Source organism: Salvia hispanica, chromosome 3, assembly GCF_023119035.1.
Source record: "Salvia hispanica cultivar TCC Black 2014 chromosome 3, UniMelb_Shisp_WGS_1.0, whole genome shotgun sequence".
Classification (NCBI taxonomy): domain Eukaryota; kingdom Viridiplantae; phylum Streptophyta; class Magnoliopsida; order Lamiales; family Lamiaceae; genus Salvia; species Salvia hispanica.
Window position 1 is genome coordinate 2,147,015 of NC_062967.1, and position 16,510 is coordinate 2,163,524.

General features: G+C 33.2%; 2 protein-coding genes across 2 annotated transcripts; one reads left to right on the forward strand and one right to left on the reverse strand.

The window, feature by feature from the left end:
• Window positions 1-1,676: 1,676 nt before the first annotated feature.
• LOC125214348 (caffeoylshikimate esterase) lies at window positions 1,677-5,096 on the reverse strand. Its single transcript, XM_048115339.1, has 7 exons — window positions 4,555-5,096; window positions 3,517-3,555; window positions 3,337-3,407; window positions 2,838-2,902; window positions 2,631-2,720; window positions 2,440-2,532; window positions 1,677-2,357 (listed from the first exon to the last, which is right to left on the reverse strand). The coding sequence occupies exons 1-7, from the start codon at window positions 4,974-4,976 to the stop codon at window positions 1,920-1,922; spliced, it is 1,218 nt and encodes a 405-aa protein (XP_047971296.1). The 5' UTR covers window positions 4,977-5,096; the 3' UTR covers window positions 1,677-1,919.
• A 6,575-nt stretch (window positions 5,097-11,671) lies between these two features.
• LOC125216124 lies at window positions 11,672-12,492 on the forward strand. Its single transcript, XM_048117749.1, has one exon. The coding sequence runs from the start codon at window positions 11,815-11,817 to the stop codon at window positions 12,388-12,390; it is 576 nt and encodes a 191-aa protein (XP_047973706.1). The 5' UTR covers window positions 11,672-11,814; the 3' UTR covers window positions 12,391-12,492.
• Window positions 12,493-16,510: the final 4,018 nt, after the last annotated feature.

The following is a 16,510-nucleotide window of genomic DNA, read 5'->3' on the forward strand; positions in this document are numbered from 1 at the left end:
AAAAGTTAATACTCCATGTCAGATTCCACGCAGGTGAGGTGGTGATGCCGAGGATCCACTTAAAAACGTTGTTTGTTCTCATCTTTATTTTAATAAGTTCATTGAATTTCCGTTACGTCGGCATTATCTTAGTTGGATAATGTGTCTTCATGCGATTTTTGGACTATTTATATGTTAGGTCTTGTATTGAAGTTTTACGGTATTGTTAAAAAACATTTTGTTAGTTTTCCCCAAATAAAATTGTTTATGTCAAATCTATGTTTACCACGTCCTATAGTTCAATTACACAACATTGATAGTATTTCCTAAAATTGTATTGTTGCAAATTAATAGTACTAGTATTCTATGATTCTAATGAGTCTTTGTTCAGTCCCATCTATATTATATATATGCAAGTATTTTTTTTACTTCTTTTGTGGTGCTAGATTGATAGTGTCATAGTGAATCAGCGATCCACTTATTATTGTTGGCAATATAGTACTCCTACTACATAACATTAAATTTTCAAAAGAAAAGTAGAGTACTCCATAAATGATTTTTTAGGCTGATGCCCAGTATTATCTTATTGGGCTTTTATGATTGGAGCTATGCAGGTCCACATACAATTTGGATATTGTTCAAGGGATAAATAAATAAATTTTTAGAAAAATAGTATTCCCTCCGTCTCACAAAAGATGTCACACTTGTGGGACGGCACGAGATTTTAGGAGGTTTTATTTTGTGTGTTAAATGGAGAGAGAAAATATAATTTTTATATTCATGTGAGAGATAAATTTTTCTAAAAAGGAAATTGTGACATCTTTTGTGGAACAAACTAAAAAGGAAAGTGTGACATCTTTTGTGGGACGGAGGGAGTAGTAGCAAAGTTTAGTAAAATCCTTGTGACAAACAGCTCGACAAAAATTCAATCGCCTAGGTATGTGAAATTGTTGATGGTTTTCAGGCAAAAGGACTCACATGCTAGAAAACTAGAAAACAACCATTGATTGAAGACCATAGGAGAGACATGTAAGCTACGAAGAAGAGGACAAAGAAATCAACAATGACGATCGTTGATGGTTAAGTAACCAGATTTTTGCTTAAATAGTACATTGTAAAATCGTTCTTACTCCATCGTATACAGGCGCACATGCACCGTTGCACGTACATTTTAGAAGTCGTTTCATATGTCGTCCCCCTCTGTCGACATGTGAGGTAGATGGCCCAGAATGTTATTCACTATTCTAGTATACATGGCGTGATAGATTGGAGTTGAAACACTCCCCCCTAAGATATTTTGTTTAGTTTTTCTGGCAACCGTCATTTTCATTGGATGGTCCCAAATGGGACTATTGTACTTTGTAATGTTCAATTATTTGGCTTCATTTATTTGTTATGTTTTGCTTTTTTTGACTTTTGATACGAGCAAGTTATTTAGTGCTAGGTTGTTCGCACCTATAAAATGTTAAGACTAATAATTTCACTGGGAATTAATGCACAATGTATTCGAACCTTTCGACTTATAATTTTCAATTTTCCCAAGAGAAAATCTAAATCATAAAAGTCCAAATATTATAAGCAAATGATTTCAGGTCAGATGCTAAAAGACAAAATCGGTTGCAAAAGTGTAAGATCGCCGGAGAGGATCACCTACGGCAAACTCTAATTCATCCTTACCGATCGTAAAATCGCACATCAAAGTTCCAATCGAATATGTATTTCATGCAGTTTGTTCAAACAAGATATGGGGCTTTTCTTATAAAAGCGCTATTTAACACGATTTTAAAGAATTAAACTGTCCTTATATACAAATTTCGAATCACATTGGCGCCAGACCTACAGTCTCTACACACTGAAATCTCCGATCAAAATCAGCGTTATCCCAACAGAAAGCTCCGAATCTCATCCTGCTGATAACCTCCGGTGTCGTCTGACTCGTCTCACCAGACACCCGTAGCTTCCTCCGGGCAGGCGGGAGTCAGTCGGCTCTCCATCCAGTCAATGATGTCCTGAGCGATCTCTTCACGTTCGGGCTCAAACAGAAGGTCGTGCAGAAAGCCCTCGTAGAGTTTGATGTTCTTGAATGCAGATGGCGCTTCGTTGTACAGATCCTGGGAAGCCAACGGATCAGTGACCCTGTCGGCTGTTCCGTGGAGGACGAAGAACGGGACTGTGACGGAACGGAAGTTGTGCATCAAGTACGAAGAGATGCGGAGAATCTCGTGTCCAGTACGGACTCTGATTGGTCCGGTGTAGACCAATGGATCCGAGTATTTGGCCAAGAGAGCTGCGGGATCCCTCGAAACTGGGATTCCCCTTTTGTTAGCACCTTTGAATTGAAATCTTGGAGCCACCAACGAGAAAATTGGTGCAACGGCCTACACAAAGTGGTAGCAATAAGCAACTTCATTTTTTTTATTTCTTCAGAAATCTATACAGGAATGAAAATATATGACGTACACCAACAATGGGATGGGCCGGCTTGACGCGCAAAGCAGGTGAAGTCAGTATGACTCCTTCGAGCATTTCTTGTACGTGGGGATACGAGGCAGCCTGTTCGTACAATCAGGTTTCGGATAAAGTTAAGGAGATAGTTAAGTATATGACGTGAAAAAGGATCTCGGGTTTGGATGGCCCATACCCATACGTACCTTCAGGACAACTGCCCCTCCAGTCGAGTGACCAAACAGAAAGCACGGTACACCTGGGTTCTCCGATTTGATCTTTTCCAGGAAAGCCGCCTTTCAAAAGAATGGAACAGGGATTGTTAACAAAATTTGTTAACTTAGCATATTCTTAAGTAATATGACACTCTCACAAAAGAATAGACTGCTCGAGACATGGACAGCAGAACTTACAGTATCATCAACAACGTGATCGAGTGAAGGCACATATCCATGTAAACCATCGCTTCCGCCGTGACCTACCAAAGTAGAGTCAAACCAATTTTAAAGCAACTTAAGTGGTGGCAGAACTTGAGTCATTAGCAATTCGTTTATCACAGTAGACAGAATAACATCAGAGCAGACCACAAACCAACCAAGAAAGTGGGTTTGGATTTGCAAATTTTTCAAGACAAACTGTTTACAATTATATTTCGTATGGGGCATCAATATTATTCTATGTAGTGAAGGAATGTGGCTAGTATTACACCTGGCTTGTACAATGACCATCAGTTGGCTAATGCCTTGGTTGAAAAATAAACAGAGCCTGTTATCATTCTTAATTAGATAAATTGTTATCAGCAAGGAAATCTAAGAGAAAAACAAGTTGTGATATACTTTTGTGATTCAGGAGCAGCAGATGTTTAAATAATGCAAGATCTAGAAGATGGTTGAAAACACTCTGAGCACTTACCTATCCAGTCCATTGCATATGCCCCAAACTTGTAGGAGACTAGTTGTTTAGCAAAATTAGTGTAGCGCCCACTGCAAGGAGAATATTTCATGGTTAGTATTACTGATCATAGCTAGCAACAACAGCTATCGTTCGTCTATGGCAAAAGAAAGAAAAATATGAGGTCAGGTAATAATATACCTGTGCTCATTTAGCCCATGTATGATGATAAGAATGCCCCTGAAACATAAGACACTAATGAGTAAAACATAAGAACTGCAAATGAAAGAAGGCTGTTGCCAGGAAAAAAAATACAACAAGAGTAAAGGTGTGTAAACAATAAGAAGTAGGATCTAGACATTTCATCATAAACCTAATAGTAAAAGCCTCAGGTTCTAACATCTAAAGAAAAATTAAAACTTTGATGCCAGATAGTATTGAAGCTTCGATTATAGAATATAGAACCAGAACATGTAGTTGGCCTGAAGTATTACTCTGTTCTAGTACTATGTCAACAAAATTCATTTTCCTTGCAAATGTTTTACTATTATATCTTGAAATTATATATATGCATAATAGCTCATGTCTACACTGCTCTTCCATAAAAGAAACCTGGCATAGTTTGTTATAGGAAGCTCATTAAAATGGTATTGATATCTATAGAGGGAGAGAGGATCACACTTGAGCACAAACAAATAACTCACACGATACAAGTTTCTATGAATAAAATCAGCTTGTGTATGTACACAAACCAGTACAATAACAGACTTTTCCATTTATATACGAATCGAAGTAGCCATAGCACAAATTCTAATATGTATAATAATCTTCAATGGAGAAGACATTTTCACCAAAAGCAGGACTTGGTAATGCAAAAATTATTGCTCAATCAGTCCAATTCCAAGTCTGCATCAAATTGAACACATGACCAAGTGAAACGCTTAATTCTCAGCTCATAATTCTAGTGCTAGCAGAAATTCCACAACGTAACTGTCCAATTCTTATATTGAGATTATTGAATACAAAACCTCCAAATCAACTAACCTAAACCTTCTTCTCACAGTCACGATTCAAGCATGTTAAAGTTTAACAAAATTTTACTCAGCTGCGTACGGCCACAGAAGTTGCGTGTGGAAATAGACAGCAAGCGAGAATAAAGCAATTCGACAAGCGAAAGCGCGAAAATAAAAAATTCCCCAATTCGACATCACGCATCAATCAAAACGACCTAAATCACACCTCAATTCACCGGAAACCGGCAGCCAGGACCTACAGAAGAGCGCATTCCGCTTCACTCCGAAGAACAACGACGTCGTCCACCTGCACCAGCTACTACCCTCCGTCGCCATCTCAACCTCCTCAGCCAAAGCCCTGCGCCTCATCGTGTCCTCCTCATCTCTCCGGATTCCGAATTTCCGACGCCTTACCGACGACGACGCCGTCCGTGGGGAGGACGGCGGCGAGGCGGCGGCGGAAATCCGGTGGAGGCGAGGTAGGAGGAGCAGGATCCACACGAAAAACGAATAGATTAGCAGGAGCGATCTGCGGAGAGAGTCGTAGGAGAGAATCGACTGGCGGAGGTTTTTGAAGACCGGAATTATGCGGCCGCTCGCGCCGGATGTGAGCTCCTCCACCGGCACCGCCGCCGCCGCCGCGTCCATTCCCCTCTTCCTCTTTTTTGGCGGTGAAATTGATTGATATATTGCTCGTCTATGGAATTGTGTAGAGAGAGAAAAAAATGGAGCGGAGGTCTACGCAGAGGAATCGATGGTAGAATTTTGACGCGTTACAGGAATTTCTATATAGACGAAATTTTGATGGTGCGGAGTGCCGTCTACGGTTTCGGTTTTACAGTGATGTCAAGTTAGAATATCCGAATTCCATTTCATCTCCACGAGCGAATCTTCGTTACAATAAATAAAAATATTTTATTACTTTATGCACATTTTATTGTCAAAAGAAATTAAATATTACTTTATCTTTTCACAAAATGATAAAAAACGGTCTCATTACAAAATAAAAGTATTTTTTGGTGTATTGTCCTGTAAAATAAAATGAATGAGACCACCTTATTTATCAAGCACCTTTAAAATATGGAAATAAATTATGAAAGTATGAGAGAGATATTTATTACTCTATTCCGTTCAGTTCCGAATAAAGCAATGAATTTTTTGCACCGAAATATTTGAATAAATGATAAAGTAAGAGAATATGGAATACTACGAGAAGAATGAAAATTATTTAAAAAAAAAAAAATGCATCACTTACTTTGAGACGTTCCAAAAAAATTCAAATCACTTGCCTTGTGATGAAAGGTGGATAAATGTCATTTAATCGTACATGCCATCATATTAGGAAAAGTTTGTGTTACTATTATTTATGCACATCACCAAAATTTTGTATATGCACATCAACTCAACATTGCATTTGTCTGAAAAAAATATCGTCTTCAATTTTATCATTTTATAAATTGAGTCATATTTCTTTTTGGAATATCCAATTAATTTGAGTCATTTATCTTTTTTTTACAAAAAATATAATATTCAATTATTCTTACTTTATTTATCACATATATTACTTAACCTTCTCTCTTATCTTTCCTACTTTATTATTCACTCTTACAATAACTTTTGAACATAAATTCTTAATCTTCATGTTAAAATTTTTTGACTCAACTTAATTGAGTAGGATATAGTATCTAAAAATACTGGATTAATCATTACCATAATTTATAATTTATAGAGACAATTAAATCGTACACGCACATGTTAAATCTTAATTTTTGTTACTTCACTTATTCTTCCATCCCAATTCCCACATTCCCAAATTTTATTTGGGTCCAGTTATTGACTTCCAGCAAACTGAATAAATTTATACTCACATACATAATAAAAAAAATGGCTGCACAAACCGACATTAATTATAGATTTTAATAGCTACACGTGATTATAGGAGAAATTTCACCTCTTATTATCAAATGCCACGATAATAAAATTCAAATTTAATAAGAGCTGAGAAGAATTTTGCAGGAACGACTGCAGTGAATTGCAGGGAAGGCAACCGCAGGGAGAAAGCTGCATACAGAAAATGGGAAGGAGGTGTTTGGCGCAATTTAAAATGATTATGGACTTATTAAAAGATAGACATGTCCGAAAAGGAGGTGGGGATCTCCTGTTATTCGGGCTACAGTAAAACGGTGCTTTATCTGACGTGCCACCTTTAGCGTGGCCCCATCGGTCGTGAGGAAATCAATGCCTTCAATAAAGGTCGAATAGATTGATTTATTCAAAAATAGGTCACCAATATTTTTTTAATTTATTATTATTGGTGCCGGGTTTAGTTGAAGAATTTATAATGTTTTTTTTTAAAATTTATTGTGGTATTTGGAAAACATTGTGATTTGGAAGAGCTCGTTTATTTTTTTTTTTTGAAACACTTACCCTAAGATTTAACCCCTCCCATATCTTTAGAGGCAAAATTCGAAAATTGTGGTAATTTATTTTAAAGGAAAAGGTTAAACCTTTTTGTGGAGTAATATATATGGCCATATTAATTAATTTTAATTAACGATGAAGTAATTTTAAGAAGTTACTAACTAGAGTAATTTAACGACGTATTTATGATGGAAATGAAAATATTAAAAATAAGCATCAAATATTTAGTACCCTATGATCCCTTTATGGCAAACATTTTAATTTTATTTTAAAATTTTATTTTGTAGCTAAGTCATCATTTTCTTGTGGGAAAATAGAGTAAGTTTAACTATCCACACAATCAAAATAAAATGAGAAATGAGAATCATAAGGAAATCAATCCAATTAATTGGGGTTGATTTATTGACTCCAACCATTAAACAATTTAACTCTAATATAGTCTTACTTGTCCAAAAATAATTTCTTTTTTTCCACGCAATTAATTTTATTTTGACTATCATCTCTCTTCACCCAATCTCGTTACCATTAAAATGAATATAGCTCAACAAACATGTGATGATGAGGTATGTGTGAAGATAAGATCATAGACATGTAGCTGTATAAACTAATTTATTGAATGAGTTAAACGAAATAATATATTACTAAAATAGGCCAAGTTTTGTGGATATGTATAAGGTTGTGGTTTGGAGAAATCTATGATTCTATTCATAAATTAATATTGGTCGGCATGTGGGAAAGTACTTCACTCGTGGTCCATTATTTCTTTGAATTAAACTATATGATCTCCATCTTCCATATATTTAATTGTATTTAATATAATTATGATTTTTGTAACTGTCTTTGATCTCTCATATTAATATGTTAACTATAATGTTGTTGTTCGGTTGTTACTAAATTAGGAATCGGATGTTTAGCCTAAATTTAATTTTACACGGTAAAATCGAGGTCTATATATATTATCGATGAAGAAATTAACTAAATAAAATTATTTGTCATTTTTCAAGAATTATTTGATGATTTCATGATAATATTGATAAGGTTAATGCAAGGATATATTGTTGCCTTTAGTAGGATAGGTTAATTTGAAAATTTTCAAGAGTCGTCCGAATTATAAATTGAATATAAAATACTTATATTCATTTTGTAAATTTCACTGTCAAGTCTAAATTGGTTAATAGTAGTTAATTTGGATTTATTTATCATTTTCGCAAATTTTTAACACAAAAAATTAAGGACACGTAAATTTTTAACAAATTAAAAAAAACTAATCTAAGATATTCCACCAACTTGAACCACAACTTGCAAATATATACAAATATTTCAGTTATGCAAAATTTTATATTATTATACTCATTGAATTATTCTAATATTGTGTTTTATGACCATAAATAATTCATCCCACAATATTGTCCTTTTTTTCTTTTTGTCGATTGCTACATTAAATGAAACCAACAATCCTTTAATTTGTGGATTTCAACTTAATACTTCCACGGCTGAAACTCATTCCTCAAATGTATAATTTGAGGCTGAAAAAGTACAAACACTCTTTAAATTTGACTCAACAGCTCTATCAAGAGTGTGACTGTTAGAGTCTATTACAGCCACTAATTAAACAGCTCATGTATATCTCTGTTTTATCAATATCAATTTCAATTTTTTTAGTTTTATTTTCAAAAACACTTTTTGAATTGAGTTTGTGGACAGGAAAATATCTTATTAGTTATATTGTAGGACTAACAAATTTCATAAGAGTGAAGTTGTTATTGTGTCGATCTAGTAATAAAGTTAAATCTGAATATAATATATTAAAGAAACTCAAAACTCAAGCTCGACTTGCACACGTCACGAACGTGTTAGCGACACGGCGTGTTGACACGACACGATAACGACGCATACTTGACATGGCACGATTGCAACGCAAACCTCGACACGATAACCTAAAGTGCATATAAAAAGTGAGAAAATAATAACCTAATTTTAATTGTAATAAAATGAAAAATTCAAATATCAATAGTATTAATGAGTTATATGAATTTGATTCGAACCCAACCTGAAATTATTATATCCTTATAAGGTCGATCCAATAAGGACTTGAATACGATAAGATTTGATACTAATTAATTAATTTCGTGTGTGTTTATGTCGGATCATGCAAAAATATTACGAACTCTAATAATAATGATTAATACTATTAGATAAAATTCCCGTTTCGCCTAAAAAATGAAGCAAGTTGTATCATTAGTAGTATGCAGTCTAGTGGAGGAATTTAAATGAGCTATTAAATCCAATAATGTGCTAATTCTATCAATTTTTGTGGGTCCAACGTAATGTACATTATTTCCTCACTTTTCGTTCGATTTCAATTATTCATCAAAGGGTCCTCACCTAAGTCCTATCACGCAGAAAAAAATTAAAATATTAAAATGAGCTCATATTAAAATACTTAAATAAATCTGATTTTGAGCTTGTAAATAGTGCATTGGATTTTGTCAAATTGGCATGGGTGGAGTCGTGCACGTCACAAATTGCCATAGTATTTGGCACAGTTTTTACAATCAAAATGCAAAACTTTTGTTGTGGATCGAATATCACTGATTTGAATCAACTAAACGTATATATTTTTGTAATAAATTTTTAAAAAATATACTGTATTACTTCCCAAATTTTTGCTAATCATTTACTCCACATATTTTAATAGATGCCCATGTTGTTCTTACATATCTATATCTAGACTTTTGGGATTAGGTTTATGATCTAGTATGCATATTTTTTTTTTGTTGGAAAACTTCGATTCTCCTAATTCGGGCCGGGCCGGTTGAGCTGCATTCACATTCGGGCCCATATTGGAGAAGGCTCTTCAAAATCAGCTATGGCCCATGGGCCATACATTTGGGCTTTATGTATCTCAACAATTTTAGAGAGAGAGAGAGAGAGAGAGGAAACAAGAGGGGATGTATACTTGAAAAGGAATAGTGGAGTAACAAAATTTGGTTCTCATGATGCAAGCAAACATTTTTTCAATGGGAAAATTAATACTACTAGTTGGTTATCAACTTTAACTCCATAATATAAGTCAAATTTGAGGCAAAGCGATACAATTGCCATTCATTTAAGTCATATCAATTCACCAGAAAGACAATAATAGAGCGCAGCTCAATTGGTAAGACGTTTCATCTCTAACCAATAGATCGAGAAATTATTATTCATCTTCTTTGATCTAAGAACAAAAAAGTCAAATCAATTCGTCTATATATTCTGGTGCTACGGTGCCAATGCCAGATCCGAGGCCGGAGTTTTGCTCTCGTCTCTCTACAACTATCCATTTATATCACACCGGCAATGAAAATGTCGATCATCTATAAACATGTAAATCCCCTATGAATATTTGTGTTTTCTGAATTTGAAATGTAATTTCGAGACTTTTGCACACGTGATTTTCCATTTACATACATTTTCTTTATGTATAGCTTTATATTTCACTTTTAGTAGTAGCATGCCATATCATTTTCACGGACAACAACAATATAGGAGATGAAAAAAATTAATTGCAGTAATTGGCATCCCCTTAACTATATGCCTATTTTTGATCCACTAATATTTAGTTTCTTTCTTCTTTTTTTGAGGAGGGAAAGCTTTTGATTTGGTTCATACAATTTTGAATGTACTCAACTTTCTGCTTGGCAGCGAATATAAATTGCATTTAAATCAATTGAATTTTCAAATTATTTTTTCTAATTAACTCTTTACAAGTATTTTCAACACAAAGGGGACAGTCGAAATCCGTTGGTTTTACACTATTCTCGTCAAGTAAATAGACGACGACCATTGTCCGTTGATAAAGACGACTGCAACTACAACAAATAAACCGGTAAGGCCTTTTTTTTGCCCTAAATTGTTGTTATTTCTTAAAACTTTCTAATGCAAATAATTGCGTCTCGATTTTTGTATCCTTAAAAAAGAAGTTTTTTTTTGTTTATTTTTAGCAGTGTGCCGACGTTTTTTTTAAGATTTCAACGAAATTGTCCGTTATTAATTTTGAACATTCACATATATGAATATTTGTATTGATAAAAAAACCTCCATAGAAAAGCCAAATAAGTTACTCCTTCTTTTGGCTACACATCAAGACTCATGTGAATTTGATACGATGCTAAAGAAAACTTTACTTTCTTTAAAATAGTTATACCATAAATTTCGTTTGATTACTTTCTCGTGATGGATCTGTCTCCTTCTGGTCTCACTATATACTATGTCAAAATCAAGAAGAGCAAATTTAGCAAAAAAACAGACCCTAAAAATTTAATAATATTACAAAAGAAAGATACATACATTTTGATGTATTAGTTTCATGATATTGTGTGTTCATCAACAAAAGCAATAGTTCATGGCTACAATACAATATCCGTGAAAGCAACATATATTATTCATTATCATAGATTTATTTAATTACTAATTTCGTCATGAGCAGAGTTTTTTTAATTTGCATTAGCCATTAATTTATGCTGCTATATCTACTTTTACTTAGGGTTTTCAAGATTTTGACCTAATTATTTACTAATACTATTAAATTAGCTAACAAGCTTGCTAAAATATTTCCCATCAAATATTGAGAAAAAAGAATCTGAATTATATCTATAAAACTATGAAAAAAGAATTTATAAAACTATGAAAAAAGAATTTCGAATACGTGATTTTGGTGGTGATATATTATAAGAAGTGGAAATTCAGTTTTTTATTTAATTCTTCACATATCTTCATGATGAATCTAGTTCAATCTCCCTCTTTTTATAAAACCACAAACATATAAATGCAAAAATCTTATCCACATAAAATTTTTAACAATCACTCTATAAATATATAGCTTGGGTTATACTACTATCTTACATCAATATTAATGAACTTGTCTTTTGAATTTCCACTATATACTTTCTACTATTCTTCATGCTTATTCCACCTATTTCAACCTAACCAACACCTTTTCAACAATTAGACAAAAAATCCCACACAATTCTCTATATAAACAATTGAAACTCAACAAAACCCTACATATTCTCTTGAATCCAAAATGGCACCCAATATGGACAACAACTTTCTCCAAAAGCACAACAACAACAACAACAACAACAATCAGAAGCCTTCGAGGCTCTCAATGGAGAGCCTCCAACGCACGATCTCTGACATCTCGTTCGAGCTCATGAGCCAGGAAGCCCTAGCCTCCGGCCCAGAGAAGCCGGCCCCGCCCTTGCCCCCGATCTCAGAGGTCGAGGACGCAAAGTGCGAGTGCTGCGGGATGTCAGAGGAGTGCACCCCGCAGTACGTGAAGAAAGTGCGCGGGACCTACGGCCAGATGATATGCGGGCTCTGCTCAGAGGCCGTGAAGGAGGAGATGGAGAAGAACGGCGGGAAGAGAGAGGAGGCCCTGCATGCGCATGTGAGCGCGTGCGCTAGGTTTAACCGCCTTGGCAGAGCATACCCAGTGCTCTGCCAGGCGGAGGTCATGAGAGACATTTTGAGGAAAAATAGGGCAAAATCACTTAGCCCTAGGGATAAGGGAGGCACGAATCAAAGAGGGGGAATCGCTAGGAGTTCGAGCTGCATACCGGCAATTACTAAGGAGATTAATGATTGGAAGAAGGCCTAAGCTTAATTAATGTTGACTTAATTATGTGTAGTTAATTATGATCAATTAATGTATGTGAGATCGATGTCAATAAAGAGAAGGGGGATTAATTAAGGTTTTTAATTGGTTTTAGTGTTGTTTGGTTTGATTTGATAGTGTAATTTTCTGACTTCTAACATGTTATCTGTCCCAACTTAATGGAGGTTTTTTTTAGCATTGAAAAAAAATACTCCAGTGTTTGGCAAGTTAAATAAAGATATAATTAATTGAAAATTTGATAAAAGATTACCGTAGTTAAACAAAGGAGTTGGATTCGATGTCGATTTAATTTGGGTCCAATTTTTGAATCAGCATATTCTAGTTAACCAAACGGATCTAATATAGATGCCCAAATTTGTTGGGCTGGGCCTTCTGTGGGCTAATGGTGTTTCTTTTAGAAAAATTAGATGTAAAAAAATTCTACTACAATTTTGTATGGAGTATTAGTTAAAATGTGAACTAATTTATTAAAAATAGTAAAAAGTAAAATGTGACACGTGGATATTATAAAATGACAATATGAATCATAGGGTATGTTAGGGTCTTTACAACATATTAGTATAAAACACATCACAAATCACAACCCTAGGATCTTTATATTAGATGGTTGTGATAAACTACATTATTATACTAAAAATCTACATTATTAGCCGAGGTACATTATCAGATTGGAAATGTACATTATTAGACCAAAAGTTTACATTATTAGACTAAAATGCTACATTATTATAATCTGATCGTTAGATCACAAAATTCAATGGACTGCAAGTGTTTTGTTTTACTTATACTTAGCGTTTTGATATAAATACATCCCCATGAATCATTAAGCTTCCTGCATATAACTTTTGTAATTCACCCGTTTAGTATATAAGTTCGATATTAATTAAAGAAAATTGTGAGATAAGATAGAGGTAATTAATTAAATAGTAATTATTATCAATAGGAGTAAAACTTATGTTTCGTCCAATCACACGAATTATTAAATTCAACTCTCCCATCTAATGTTAGAAAAGATACAATCAAAAATTTCTCATGTAATATCTATTCCAATTTAATGATTTATGCATAATTGATTGATACAAATGAACAATCATCCTCTTTATCATTTTGTAAAGGACAAAATGCATATCAAAAGTAATATGAGTGCGATAAAGAAGATGTTTAATGGCTACATTTCTAGTAAGTGGTCCTAAATTTGTATATATAGTGTTCATATTCAATAGTTGGCCAATCATAAACTGCAACACAACACATATCTATAAGAATCCATTAGAATAGTGATAATTTGTGTGAATCATTTTAAGTTCTTTGATTACAAAGATCTGTGGTGTGGATAAATCTCCCAGTTACTGGATGAATATAATAATAAGTGACAAACACAAAAAGCATATTTTAGGCGATTCAGATTATTGATAAAGAGTTTTACATAATATTACACAAAACATGGATAAATTTAAATAATTATAAAAAATAGTTTAAAAAATAGGCAGAGTATATGTTTTAGGCCCCAGTATTCCACTATAAAGAGTCCCTCCGCGAATAGGAGTCTCATTTTTTCATTTTAGTCCGTCTGCGAATAGGAGTCCCAATTCATAATTACTATAGAGTAACAAGACCCCACATTCCACTAATTCATTCCTCTCATATATCATTTTAAACTAATATATACAAGTGAGACCCTTATTCCACTAACTTTCTTCCACCCACTTTTTCTTAATATAGTATTACTTAAAATCTATGCTGAAAAGAAATGAGACTTTTATTCACGGACGGAGTATCTCTTACTCCTTGATTTTATGTACTTGTTCGCCATTTTCATTTCTCACGAAAAAATCAATTGTAGTTGGATCTATACCATATATATGTGTGTGTAAGATAAGTAAAAATGGTCCCATACTTCACAATCCAAAAAACTTTACCTCCCCATTATAGAAGAAGGTAAGCCAAAGTTCAATGTTCCAACCCTATAATTGAGTCTCACACGTGCACTTTCTATTTGCTTTAGGGTTTTAAATGTGAAAATAATGGACCACTCTGGTTGTTTTTTTCATAAAGTAGCATGTGAATTCAATCATACTTGAAAACGGTTAAATCAATACAAAAAGAAAAAAGATATTGCTTATAGAGAGGTCGATGAGCACAAAATCACTATTTAAAAAAAAATCGATATATTTGCAAAAACAAAATCCGGTGTAATTATTTTTTTTCTTAAGTTTCTTTCTTATAATTCATAAAAATTACAGTAGAAGTGGTTCTTATTGAAAAATACTAATGTAATTTTAGATGCAAGCATTTATGCAATTAATGAATGTGATATCCCAATAATTCTGAATTTTCAAGATGAAATCCGACGTTCCATAACATTAATTGTACATAATATATTGAAGGGATATTAATTAGTAGTGATAAATTTATTTTTTTCATCGGTGATGTATAATTAGTTTCAGTGATAAAAAAAGCAAAATAGTTTATTAAAAAATGTTTATTGGAAAATATATTTGTCGACATTCCCTGATAAATAACAACTTGATAATTAATAATTGGACATACCGGGCCCAGATAAGGCCCGTATCTTTCAAATTGCATCTTTTTATAAAATAATTGGGCCACTCAGTTTAAGCTGGCCCGTTTGTAGACATGTCCCCTAATATAATGAATCTTTAATTAAAATGTTTTGACAAAAAAAGAAAAAAGCTAATTTCTACAAGAAATCAAAGAATAGTCTTTTCGAAAACAGAAAAAGCTGGATTTTTAGAAAGAAAAAGAAGAGTAAATAAACTTGAGTCGTGATTATCTGATGGCTGATAATGTGCACTATGTAATTAATATTTTAATATATCTTGTGGATTATAATCCATACCATTTTGTGGCCAATGTGCCTCTTATAATGAGATTTTTATAAAATGAAATATATATTGACCAAATTATGTAGTTCATTCAAAGGCCCAAATACTTTATTATCTCTTGATAATGATGAGTGTAAATAATGTATTTTATAGCTTGAAAAGAAGTGCAATGTTATTAAATATTGGACTTTGTTAAGTGAAAGTGGGTAAATTTTAAGATCTTTTCTTGACCACGCACACAAACTAGTGAAAGTGGAACACTATCCTTGTTCACACTTACAATTTTGTAAACAAAAATTGCCTTTTATTTTTGTTTAATGGACAAATCTTGTTTAGTGGGATTGGGTCACGCCTACCTCATCTCACCTAATAAATGGGTTAAAATAAAAATGACTATATTATGGAGTAGTATTTCAAATATATGTGTCAATTCAATTGTCATTGGAACTAATTGTGTGAGACTTTGCCGTATCTAATGCTCTAGAACATCATGCCATGCCGTGTTTGATAAGATGATAATACCAAGATAGAAAATTATTTGTGGATATATATAATTGTTTTACATTATATTTAAGCGTAACTTAAAAAATCCAATATAAGACAATGATCGTCCCCAATCTTGCCATAATTATAACTTTAACCATATTTATGTAAACCACCAATTTGTCAAGTTAAGCCGCTATTATTTACGATACAAATTTAGATAATTTCTTTTCTATCAAATAACAACGAAAAAAAAATCTTATCTCTACATATCTTGACATGAAGCCCGTATTTCTTATCTTGTTTTACATATCGTCTCATATCACACCTTTCTTATCAAACAGGTCCTTATAATTAATTTTGTTGGTGTACGTTTAATTTTATTTGATTCTAAAATGGCTACTAGGTAAATATGTGACCTTCAAGTTTAGTTAGATTTATATAAAAATATCCAGTCTAATCTCCAGCTAAGTCAGATATGGCTCATAAACATTTACTATAAAAACTTAATACTAGTATTTTTTTACATATTAAAATAGAAAATGACTATTTTTCGTACGGAGTCATTAAGTAAATAAGGAGTCATATGTAATTAAGAAATAAGAATATAACAAGCTAATGATTACTTAGTAGGAGCTTAATTGGTGGCTCTTTTGTTTATCTACATATATAAATAATTTATTAACTTTAGATGTAAAATAATAGGCTACTATTTTCTTCTACCCATGCGCTGGACTAGTTTAAATTAAATCGACAAAAAGGTGAAAATTAAA

What these genes read in the sequence shown, in the direction of transcription:
- LOC125214348 (XM_048115339.1), bottom strand. Translation starts at nt 4,976, where the DNA reads ATGGACGCGGCGGCGGCGGCGGTGCCGGTGGAGGAGCTCACATCCGGC. An exon ending in ATATGCAATGGACTGGATAG is followed by an intron (nt 2,903 to 3,336) that starts GTAAGTGCTCAG and finishes CTACTTTGGTAG; the next exon opens with GTCACGGCGGAAGCGATGGT. An exon ending in ATCACGTTGTTGATGATACT is followed by an intron (nt 2,721 to 2,837) that starts GTAAGTTCTGCT and finishes TTCTTTTGAAAG; the next exon opens with GCGGCTTTCCTGGAAAAGAT.
- LOC125216124 (XM_048117749.1), top strand. Translation starts at nt 11,815, where the DNA reads ATGGCACCCAATATGGACAACAACTTTCTCCAAAAGCACAACAACAAC.